At 40.0% G+C, this 12,605-nt stretch overlaps 1 protein-coding gene across 5 annotated transcripts in view; it reads left to right on the top strand.

Moving 5' to 3' along the window:
- Positions 1–12,605, top strand: part of birc6 (baculoviral IAP repeat containing 6) — a 256,819-nt gene that overhangs the window by 230,321 nt on the left and 13,893 nt on the right. For all 5 annotated transcript variants that reach the window (XM_043695518.2, XM_043695521.2, XM_043695519.2 and 2 more), the window contains 2 exons: positions 3,244–3,432; positions 11,989–12,123. In XM_043695518.2, coding sequence (XP_043551453.2) covers positions 3,244–3,432; positions 11,989–12,123 — 324 coding nt within the window. The remainder of the gene's footprint in view (positions 1–3,243; positions 3,433–11,988; positions 12,124–12,605) is intronic.

Below are 12,605 nucleotides of genomic sequence, written 5' to 3'. Positions count from 1 at the left end.
TCAGCGTCAATATTAAAATTTCAGGCAATGCAATCTATTTTTCGTGTATAGTTCAATGAATTATAATTGAAAGATGCCAAGCATTTTGTCACTGCAGAAGTGCATAGAACTAAAATTTGCAAGAGACATTATGTGGTTTGGGACAAGAAATATCAGTTTTTAAAATCTAAGAATTTTATGCGTACTTTGAATATAGAATAAAAAAACAAAAATAAAGGAGTTTAGTATTTTCTTGATTTCAGTTTTGGAATTGGAGAGGATATTGTTTCTATAATGTGTTAGATAATGAAATATCTTGTGGTTCAATTCTGGGTCTGAATCAATTAATTCATGTCATAAGCAATGCTATTATCAGATTTGGTCACAATGCAGAACAAAAGCTTAGTGTGTCAAAACGTGCTGCCCCCATTTTAACAACCTGTGGGAGATACTTCACAGCTTTTACATAATTTGAATGATTTTGACCTTGCAAAAGTTGTCAAGAACTATGATACAATCTGCTAAATTTTGATGATATGGAAGAGTTGCCACTTTCTAATCTCAAAGTTGATAGTGGCTCATTGTTTGAGGAAAGAGGTTAAATATCAATGAAATTTGACTGCAAAACATTCTTAAAACCGAGGTAATAAACAGAGTGGCAAAATCTGAAGAAAAGACCCTTTTAACTTGTTAGGTCTACATACTTGTCTTCGCTCATGATTTACGTTAAATTTTGCTTATAACTTACTTGTCTGCCTTTGTCCTATAGTTGTTTAGTTTACTTGAATGTTAACTACTCATCCACTCTAAAGGTAAATTCGCAAATTAAAATTTTGAATTTAGGGTGAGCCTTTTTTTTGAAGATTTTGAAAGCCCATCTTCCATGGAGTACTGTATTTCATGAAGTATGTAGCTAGATGTTTTATCAAAGAAATGCACGCTCTTGACTTGAAGTTTCTGATCAGATTTAACCACAGGAATACTGATTTAAGTAGAACATTGACTGTGAGTCACGCTGTGAAAATCAGGTTTGCATGTGTCCTTTGGTCCAGCACAGTTGGGAATTTATAATGAAGACTAGGTGCAGAGGGCTTCAATTAATTTTTTTGTTCCTGGGATCTGGACAGTACTGATGAGCTTTCATTCTTACTAGCAGTTTAATACTTGACCTTGAAAGAGTTGTCAAGAATGATTAACTAAAATTGAAGTCATGGAATTGAAGGCAAATAATTGACCTAGTTAGGTGGTAGAAGACAGGGTAGACATAGTGGCTGTTTATTTGAAGGAAGCATCTAGTGCCCTGTGTGAACATGTTGGGATCTCAAGTATTCACTGTTTACTGGTGACTTTGATTACACAACAGAGAGAGATGTAACTCTGTGCAAGATGCTATGATTGCTGGAAGCCTGAAGTAAAGGCAGAAAGTATCAGAAATAGTGAGGAAATCTGACCGTATCTGTGAATGGAGAAACAGATTGTTGATTTGTTGAAACAAATGTTTTAGATTGGTGGCCCTTTGACAGAAAGATTGGCAATGTAGAAAGTACATTAGATGGGAAATAAAATTGTAGAGACAAATTAAACACACGAGTCAACCTGTGGCAGGTGGAGTTTAACACACAAGTTGATCATGCTGTGTAAGTAGTTAAGCAGTGGTTATTGCCTAGGTAGATATGACAAACTGGGTTTATAAATTGGTCATTTAATGAGGAACTGAGGTGGTTTGGTAGTGGTTTTAAAAAAAAGTAGGTAGATATGAAGGGGAACCAGGTATATGGAAAAAGTGGATAAGACTGAATAGTTAATTAACTCTATCCACAAAGAAACACGTCTTGGTTCTGTATCATGGGACTGGCTTGGATACAAATTCTGATTGATAAATGTGAGTTCATCCATTTTGGGCAAAAACTGATAGCTCTAAGCATTATTTACAGAGAAAAGCTAGAAACTGTGTATATCCATAAAGAGCTAGCTATTCATGTACATAGATCATGAAAATGGAATTGTCAATTACAAAGAATATTTAAAGACTTCAAGGGACGTTAATTGCTGGAACTGGGATTCCTGCCCCTCTCTGGAGTAAGAACTGCTGCCCAGTGCGCACTGGTTTGCAACTCTGTGGACCCAGCAGCATTGGCCAGGACTGGGACTATCAGCACGTCCCACGTTGAAACTCCAGGAGCACATAGGTGAATAGGTTTCCTTACAGGTTGGGAACACTGAAAGAGATAAATGGTCTTAATAAGGTGTTGGAGAGTGTATGACACACTTTGGGTTCCCCTCAATCACACTCACCCCAGTGTGGAAGGGAGGCTGCTCCCTCATTCCTCTACATGGCCTAAGGCTTAAATCAGGGTGTCTCACCGGCCTTCCCTATTTGACTCCATCCCTGAAGTTGTACTACTAGCCTCAAAATTTAATCCAGGTGGATAGTGATTGCTAATGCCCACTTAAGAGATTTCAATTGGAGCAATATGTATAGGCTGGGGTAGGCCTCCCCACTTCCGTGTAAAATTGCAGATGGTCTGGGGTGGATGGGAGGGCAGTGGGAAGCTCTATCCAGGGAAATTTGCAGCCTCCACTCTGCCTGAAAAGTGCCAGCAGGAGACGGTGTAAAATTCTGGCTTTCTTCAGCAATCCAGCAGGTTTCATGATTATTTTTATGGCACTGGCTTGTAAATTGCATGTTTTAAATTCAATTTCACAAATTTGCAATCACGGCTTTGAAATGTCAAACCCTGAGTTGCTGGTCTCACTACAAAATAACCACTACAAAATGTTTATTCCTTTCAGCTAAATACTTGATGAGTGAGAAATGAAGATGAAAATTCCAAAACGTTTATAAAAGCTCCTTTGTAGCAATCAAATATTCTTTTGAAGAAATCTGACTTGTAACTATCCGATCAATAGTTATTGACCGGATATCTCATTCCACAATATTTACAAGCCAAGCAATAGTTTATCTTCTGCACACTTGTTATCCAAGCAACCATAACAGTCTGAATTAAAAGCAATGTATTTGGTAGTTAAATTGTTCCTTGTAAAGTGCAATATTTTGGGAATGACTTGAACTTGGATCCCTACAAAAAATGTAATTCAATGTAAAGAGGAGCCTGGTAGCACACTTCATTTTCCATAATATTAGTACCCTGTTACAGTAAAATGCTAAAATTTAAGATATTTTTCTCTTTGTACATGGCCAGGTTTGTTCTTGTCTAAATTCAGTTGTCACCACTGTAATCAAATTATGAATTTTATTTGCAGGTGCTAGTGTCAATCCAGTCTTTGATACTCGTAGCGGAGCCTTATTTTAATGAACCTGGTTATGAGAGGTCAAGGGGAACACCCAGTGGCACTCAGAGTTCCAGAGAGTATGATGGAAATATAAGACAAGCAACTGTAAAATGGGCCATGCTTGAACAAATAAGAAATCCCTCGCCATGCTTTAAAGAGGTATGTTTCATTTAAATTTGTGGATATGCAATAATCTACTGCTGATGTTTGAAGTTTTAGATGTTGAGAGTCCAGTTAAGAAAAAAATTTCAAATGGGAGCTTCTCATTACAATGCTGTTTGATCTAAAGATCATTTCCATCTCAAGCAGATATTTACCTTCAATATGATACATCATTTTATAATTGGAAAGGATAAGGGAATGGGGGATAAGTTACAAGTCTATTTAAAGTTCATTCTACACAGTGGATCATAACTTTACCACAAGCCATCACCGCTCAATGGATCCGCTGAGATCTGCAATTTTTATTTGATGTAGGATTTCTGCATTATACTGGAAATCAACTTGGAATCTTGGGATATATCAGAAAAGATATTTGTCCATCACTTCTGGTTCGTTTGTCAGTTACCTTAGGTCTGCCCTTTCTGTTGAGATAAATCCTTTTGTAAGCATTCTGTGAAAAAGACAAGATTGTAGCATTCAGGAGTATAGAGATTTCTAAGAGTGGTTAGATGTCAGCACGCAGTTCTGCCCTGATGATTGAGCTCCAGCCGTTGCGCTTGCAGATGAAGTTGGCTATACTGACATCATTGATGTCTGCCTTGAGTTGGAAGCCAAAGTCAACTCTGACCATATCATCATGCACAGTGCCACTGATGTCCAAGCAATCAGTTTATTCAATGCCCTGTTCTCTTAAAAGCAGTGAGAACCTAGATTCCCCATCCAGCCAAGTGAATTTGGGGGAAAAATAAGTTTAAGCCTTAAAAATGTTCCTTTTGTTTGTGGAGAGCATGTCTTTGAACCTGAATGCATGTTGCTTCTACCAAATGTAAATAATCCATTTTACAAGTTTGCTTATATTAAACTGGATGTTCGAGTAACTATGTAAACCCAAGATTGTTCAGAAAATGCTGCCCATATGTAGAGGCATGTGCTACACCAGGCATTTTGTTCTGGATTTTGCAAGCATTTGCTGATTGAGTATACTTTATGCTGTCTCTTATGAGCAAGTGAAGTAATGTGCTTTTTGATTCAATTGGCCAATTGCTGGAACATATAGCCTACATATCTGACATTATACAGGCATTGATGTTCACATATGATGTTGAATTGTTTGAAGGGAAAGCAGCATTTTTTTTTTTGAGCAAAAAATCTACTGCTGGATTTTCCACTGCGGCAGACCTATCTTTACCAGTTAGTATTTGCATTTGGATTCATATAGGTCCATTTCACTTGCGATAAGTTTTGCCTTGTCAGCAATAAGATAAATAGAGCCCTAGAATTTTGCTCACTGTGCAAGATTGATTCAGTAATAAAAACATATCAAAGCTATCCTGATCAGATCGTTGTTTGCTGTGAGTTGCTCCAACTCCCATATGGGTGAAAAGCTGATACCTTTGGATCAGATAACCCTGGAAAGGCAAAGTAGCTCAAATATTTGAACAACAGGTTAGACAGGCATTATGCTATTACTATGCAATGCCTGTAGCAGTGGTATTTTATACTAATGCTGTTGTCAGATGTTCAGACAAACGAGCATTCTTCTACCACACTCTTGAGCAATGTTGTGTTTGAATTTCAGTACCAAAGTGATGTCTGATAATGTGCATATAACCCTGTGATTGGTTAATAAATTCAAACGGTGTCTCTCTTTGTTCATAACATGCAGAGTACAGACTGTTTCCAGCCTGTAAAACCCAAAACCAAATGCCAGCTGTTAGATGTTATTTCATGATTGAGCAGCACTTTTTGGGAAATCTTGAGTGTATTACTTCCCAAATTAACAAGAGGTTGAAGAATATCAGTCAAGCTGGTAACGCAGCTTAGTTCCACTTGCTTGAAGCAAACTACATTCTTATGCAGGAATCCCATTTTCAGCAAACAAAAAGAATATGTTTAAGCCTTGTGACTTTTTTGAGTTGCCCAGGAGCTCATGGAATCTATGGTTCCCTATTGTGTTTTTTTTATGGCAATACCTCAGCCAATCAGGGTTGACCTGCTTAATGACCTGCACCTTTTTCTCCTTTTAATATAAATTGTCATAATATTAGAACTTTGAAACAAATGCAATAATTCCAATGAATGCAAGCAGAGAAGTTTCTGCATCATTTGTTTTCCTTTAGGAATATTATAGGCAATTGTACATTCTAGAAGGATCTCCTACAGTTTTCATGTGCTGTCCCGGATACAGAGTTTGGACATTAATCTTGTTAAATTGGATCTGCTTACATTTTTATTTGTAAGGGCATGGACAGTGATGAAGTTTCATAATAGGAATGTGCTGACTATATTGGAACATTGAGATTGAACACACATTGCTGTAAGATCTAGAATATTGGTCTTGAAAAATGTCAGTACTTATCAGTCATCCTGCTAAAGATTAAAAAATTTTAAAAACTGGTTGTCACGCATAATATTGTACCAAATTGATAAATCTGTGGGTGTGTGCTCAACAATAAGCTAAATTACCATCTCACAAAAAGCTTTGTAGAGAAGATGGTGGAAAAGGCCATTTCTGTATTAGGTTTTCTTAATTGTCTTTTTAAACTAGTGACTTTCTTGCTAGTGGAAGTGTAACTAGTGTTTTTTGAAGGGGTCTATCCTCTTTCCTGTTAACATGCTAAGCTTACTGAGTGCCTGCTCCAAGAATATTGGAACTTGGAATATTGTGTCAGTGGTATGAATAGAGTGGAAAGTATGAGGCTTTTTCCCGAGTGGAGGTTCAAGGTTTGGGGGGGTGGTGGGAAGGAATGTTTAAAAGAGATGTGCGAGGCCCTTTTTTCATACAAAGGGTGGTGAGTGCCTGGAACGCATTGCCAGAGGTGATGCTGGAAGCAGACATAATAGCAGCTTTCAAGAAGCACCTGGATGAGTACATGAATAGGAAGGGAATAGAGGGATACAGATCCTGTAGTGAAGACCATTTTAGTATGGAAGAGCAAAATGCGGCAGCGTGGGCTCAGAGGGCCGAAGGCCTGTTGCTGCACTGTGGTTCCTTGTCTAGATATTTAACTCTTCCTCATGCTTTGCACTCTTGTTCAGATACTGGGCAAAGAAGTTAGCCAACTTCTTATTGAAAGCATGCAGGAAATAAGAATTTGTTATTCCAACATTAATTCCAGTCACTTTTAGCAAGGTCTAACTGAAACTCTATGGCTGTTTTGGTAGATTCTCTGCCTTGAATTTACACCTGTCTGTATTGAGTGCCATAAGGTAGCAGACTGCAACATCATGACAGAGTGATTGATTTAACATTTGATACACCTAGTCAATTGAATTCCTGATCATTGAGCTGGTGGAGGAACAGATGTTTCTAGCAGATACCAGTAGCTTCTGTAAAGGAGGAGTGTTTGGGGAACTTGTTTTTGCCTCTGCCATCGTTGTATACTTTCAAATGGCTACCACTAACTAACTTTGCAGGAAACCTGAGACTGCTTTGCTTCAGTCTGTAGTTCACTGAATTGGACAGCTTATGGAAATTCAGGTGTGCTTTCTATATAAGTTGTAACCTTTGAAGGTTTTGTAGATCTTGTGTATATCATACAAAAGAATTTTAAAAGTTGTTTTTAAATCTGCAAGATGCTGAACCACGTAGAACATGAAGACCAGTTTCTTTGTTTATTTATTTATGAGGGAATCCTTTAATTGGAGTCAGTTAATGTGGGAGAAGAGGTACAAGGCTCAAATAGAAAATTAAAGAAGGATAGACAAGAGTGTGAATTTTGAATTGAATGTATTGAAGGATGGGGTGTCTGCAAATCAGCAAGGACATCGGTAAACGTTTGAATGATTTTAAGGTATATGGTAGTCGACATCAAACTGCCCTCTGATACAACACCACAGTAAGAAATAAGCTTGTTTTTAATGAGAAATTGTACAGTAGTTGGGATCAGCAAGCCGGGGAGCTAAGCACCAAATAGAAGGTGGTGATGATGTCTTCCAAAACCTGTACACCATCAAGTAGGCAAAAGCCCAGAGTATGATCAATGTTCACTATTTGTCTGGATGAGTGCAGCTCTAACAACACTCAAGCTGGACACCAGGACAAAGCAACCCACTTGATTGGCACCACGTTTACAAACATTCAGTCCCTTCATCATAGATACTCAGTAGCAAGAGTGTGTACCATCTAAAAGATAAAGGGCCGAAATTCCCAAGATTCCTTTCACAGTCCCTTCCAAACCTATGACCACTACTATTTAGAGCATCAAAGGCAGCAGGTACATGGGAACACCACCACCTGCAAATTCTGCTCCAAGCCACTCCTCATCCTGACTTGGAAGTACATCGCCATTGCTTTAGTGTTGTTGGGTTGAAGTCTGGAATTTCTTCCCTTGTGGCATTGTGGGCCTACCTACAACGAATGGACTGGAGCAGTTTGAGAAGGCAACTCACCTACCATCATCTCAAGGGCCATTTTGAGATGGGCAATATATGACCCAGTCAGCAAAGCCCATTTTCCTAAATGATTTTTTAAATTGAAATTTCAGCACAATTTCTTTTGATCTAAATGCCATAGTTTTAATACAGTGTGTAGTAATGAACAATGGAACTAGCTAGAAGGAAGTGCATAATGGGATTTGTGTTATTGAGGGGCTTGGTTTAGAAAATAACAATGTGCAAATGCAAAGTATTTCTATTTGAGTGAGCACTTGGAATGAAAACTGACAATATTTAGCTCAAATTGAACTTACCTGGAAATTTTTTAATTGTATAGAAGCCTCCCATAGTTAATTTTTTCTAACTGTCTGACCCTCAAGTTAGTTACTGGAATGGACCAGGGAGTAGATTAGATTCCCTACAAGGTGGAAACAGGCCATTTGGCCCAACAAGTCCACACCGACCCTCGGAAGAGTAACCAACCCAGACCCATTTCCCTCTGACTAATACACCTAACACTATGGGCACTTTAGCACGGCCAATTCACCTAGCCTACACATCTTTGGATTGGATTGTGGGAGGAAACAGGAGCACCCGAAGGAAACTCTCACAGACACTGGGAGAATGTGCAAACTCCACACAGACAGATGCCCGAGGCTGGAATTGAACCCGGGTCCCTGGCACTGTGAGGCTGCAGTGCTAACCACTGAGCCACCATGATGCTGACTTGCATTTTGATTGTTCTATCCTTTCTATAGTAGAGGAAATGGATAGATGTCCATCTCACCCTCCCTGTCTGCTCTGTGCATAATGCTGAAGTGTAGATTGTGTGGAGCTGAGGTAGGGGCCGATAGACACGTTAGTGCTGTGTCTGAATGATCAACACTCAGGAGAGCCTAGTTATCAATTTCATTAAATTCCCTGAGCCTGACCAAAATAAATATCAGGAAAGTTGACGTTTCAGGCATAAGCCCTTCATCAGGAACGTGGACCCCTGAAACGTCGACTCTCCTGCTCCTCTGATGCTGCCTGACCTGCTGTGCTTTTCCAGCGTCACGCTCTCGACTTGGAAGAACTTGAGGCAACCTTCCAAAGGAAAAACAATTTAAAAAAGGCTTCCCAATGGGTGATGTGAAGTTTGGAAAACAGGAGGAACAACACCTTCATTTTATGCTTGAGTACTTACAAGCCTCTAGGTCTCAGTATTGAATTTCGTAACTTCTGAAATTAACTGCATGATGCCTGTTCTTAATTTTTTCTTGTGTTCGTGCTCTATCTGTATATCTCTTTCTCCGCTGCCTCCATTTAAAAAAAACGTTTTTTACCTCATTCATAAGATGAGGGCATTGCTGTCTAGGCCAGCATTTATGGGCGGCACGGTGGCACAGTGGTTAGCACTGCTGCCTCGCAGCGCCAGAGACCCGGGTTCAATTCCCGACTCAGGCGACTGACTATGTGGAGTTTGCACGTTCTCCCCGTGTCTGCGTGGGTTTCCTCCGGGTGCTCCGGTTTCCTCCCACAGTCCAAAGATGTGCAGGTTAGGTGAATTGGCCATACTAAATTGCCCGTAGTGTTAGGTAAGGGGTGGGTGTAGGGGTATGGGTGGGTTTCGCTTCGGCGGGTCGGTGTGGACTTGTTGGGCCGAAGGGCCTGTTTCCACACTGTAATCTAATCTAATCTTGTAATCTAATCTAATCTTTATTGCCCCTTGCTAACTGCCCAGAGGGTAGTTAAGAGCCAACCACATTGTGGAGTCCTGTGTGGTCTAGACCATGAAGATGGCACTTTCCCTCCCTTAGTACATTCATGAACCAAATGGGTTTTCTTACAATCGGCAATAGATTCATGGTCATCAATGGTGTTCCAGATGTCTTTTATTGCTCTGCCATCATGGGATTTGATCCTAGGTACCTGGGTCTCTGGATTGACAATCCAGCAAGAATACCAGTAGGTCATTGCATCACTTTGTTTGTGTCTTTTACTTTGCTTAGTTAGGACCCATTTTCCCCCTTTCACACCTTAATTTACACCCATTTTACGTCTTTTCTCTTTCGACATTACTAGTAATCTTTTGTCTTTTGCACTTTGCGCTACCTGCCTCTTTCTGTTCCTCAACCTCTGTCAAAAGTATAAAGAAAGATGTTTTAACACCTTGCAGTTCTGAAGAGTCAGACTGGGTACTAAACTTCAGCACTGTTTCTCTCACCACAGATGCTGCCAGATTTGCTTAGTTTCTCCAGCGTTCTCTGTGTGTATTTCTGGAAAACAGACCTTGCATGTTAACCGAGCACTACATGGTTATGATCATGTAAATTGTACAGCAGGTGCTGGAGTAAGCCACTCAACCCCTCAATATTCTCTACCATTCAGTAAGATCATAGCTGATCTGATTATTCACATTGCTGCCTACCCTAACACCTTCTACCCTTTTTTTTTGTTTTGTCCAAAATCTATGAACCTCTGTCTTTGCCTTAAAAATATTTAATGAACCTGCTTCCAGCACCTTTAAAGGAAGGGATATTTAAAGACTCAGCACCCTCTATGTGAAATAGATTATCCTCATTTCTAAAGGGACAGGGCCCCTAAAAGGACTTATCCTCTATGTCGGAGTCGTAGTTACAATTTAGATTAGATTCGATTCCCTACAGTGTGGAAACAGGCCTTCGGCCCAACCAGACCACACCGACCCTCTGAAAAGTAACCCACCCAGACCCGTTTCCCTCTGACTAATGCACCTAACACTATGGGCAATTTAGCATGGCCAATTTACCTGACCTGCACATCTTTGTGACTGTGGGAGAAAACCAGAGCATCCAGAGGAAACCCATGCAGACACGGAGAGAATGTGCAAACTCCACACCGACAGTCACCCAAGGCTGGAATTGAACCTGGGTCCCTGGTGCTGTGAGGCAGTAGTGCTAGCCACCGTGCCACCCTATAAATTTGTGATGTCTTTGACAGATGAGGCACACCCCGAGCAAAACAGCTAGCAAGTTACTAGCGTGGTGATTTGCAGTTTATGCTTTATTTTCTTGTTGATTTCAATCTGAGAAAACACAAGGCCAAAGAAGAAAGCCAATAAATATCTGGGGAAAGAGCAAGTCAATAATCATTTGACAAAATTACCACCTATACATGACCAACATTCTGGTGTATTTCTAAAATTAAAAAAAAAGTCTGCTATTAGTAAGGAGCTTTTCAATATTAATTGGTGTAGGGTGTAGTGTTAGTGTCACTGGACCAATAATCCAGAAGCTGAAACTAATGCTCTGGGTCAAGGGTTCAAATCCCATCACTGCTGCTGATGGAAATAACATTCAGTTGAGAAATATTGGAATATGAACAGTTTCACAGTCACCATTATTGAACCTGTCATTATTTTATAAAAAGCTATCTTTAGGGAAGGAAATCTGCTGCTCTTACCTGGTCTCACCTCTGCGTGGCTCCAGATCGATGGCAGTGTTATCAACCCTCGACTGCCCTCTAAAATGGCCTAGCAAACCACTCAATTAAGGAGCAATTTCAGATGGGCTACAATTGCTAGCAATGTCAATCTCTCTTGGAATAAAAATTTTAAGAAGCAGTAAAATTTATGCTGTTTTGGCATATACTGAGATTGGGTGGTGCCGGTGAGTCAAAACTATTGCTTCATACATTGCAATTAATGGTAAAAGTAGGAATTGAATGTAGACGTGGCTTGACCCATACTGCAACTTGCAGAATCTCTCAGCCTTTGACTCTTTTCACTAATAACAGTGAAGGAAAAATCCTTCTGTTGGTTCTTTTGCAATCACTTCCTGATGACAACATTGGTATTTTATATGGCAATGGTTACCCCTGTGGAGGGACTTTGGAGACTCGATTTGGCAGCGTATTCTGATTGATGTTATGCCATAATATAAATTTTACTGTAATAGAATGGTGGATCTTCCAGTGCAAGTATCCTAGTGGAGGTTGCCTAGTAAATAGGAAAAAAAACTCTGCAGCAGGTACACTGTGGTTAAATCAATGGGAATTCATGCACGTTTTCTGCTGATGATGACAAATGTACTTGAGGAACTGCCTTAATTGTCTCTTTTGAAGAAGTAACTCTGGTTGTTATATTTTGCTGCATTAGTTGCCAGTGAAAACTTGTAAGTGTACATCTTACCTTTTGTATGAATCTTTTGGTTCTAGGTCATACACAAACATTTTTACTTGAAGAGAACAGAGGTCATGGCCCAGTGTGAAGAGTGGATTGCGGATATCCAGCAGTATAGCAGTGACAAGAGGGTCGGCAGAACCATGTCTCATCACGCAGCTGCTTTGAAGGTAGGGCTGAGAAAACGGATTACAGGATTTAGCAAAGCATTTCCTCCCTTATATTCAGTGCACCATTTTGTTTTCTACTCATTCTTGGGATATGGGAATCTTCAACAAAGACTTCCATATGGACTTCAGCAAGGCGTTTGACAAGGTTCCACATGGTAGATTGGTTAGCAAAGTTCGATTACGTGGAATCCGGGGGAGCTAACCAATTGGATATAAAATTGGCTTGAAGATGGGAAGCAGAGGGTGATAGTGGACGATTGTTTTTCGGACTGGAGGCCTGTGACCAGCTGTGGGAAAGATACTGTTAAACCTGAAAGGATTCAGAAAAGATTTACAAGGATGCTGCTGGGATTGCAAGTTTTGAGCTGTAGGGAGAGGCTGAATAGGCTTGAGCTTTTCCCCATGGAGTGCTGGAGGCCACAGGGTGACCTATAGAAGTTTATAAAATCATGAGGGGCATGGATAGGATGAATAGTCAAAGT

Source organism: Chiloscyllium plagiosum, unplaced genomic scaffold, assembly GCF_037043375.1.
Source record: "Chiloscyllium plagiosum isolate Xiang-an unplaced genomic scaffold, Cpla_swu_hap1 HiC_scaffold_10, whole genome shotgun sequence".
Classification (NCBI taxonomy): Eukaryota; Metazoa; Chordata; class Chondrichthyes; order Orectolobiformes; family Hemiscylliidae; genus Chiloscyllium; species Chiloscyllium plagiosum.
This window is presented reverse-complemented; position numbering and strand designations above follow the sequence as displayed.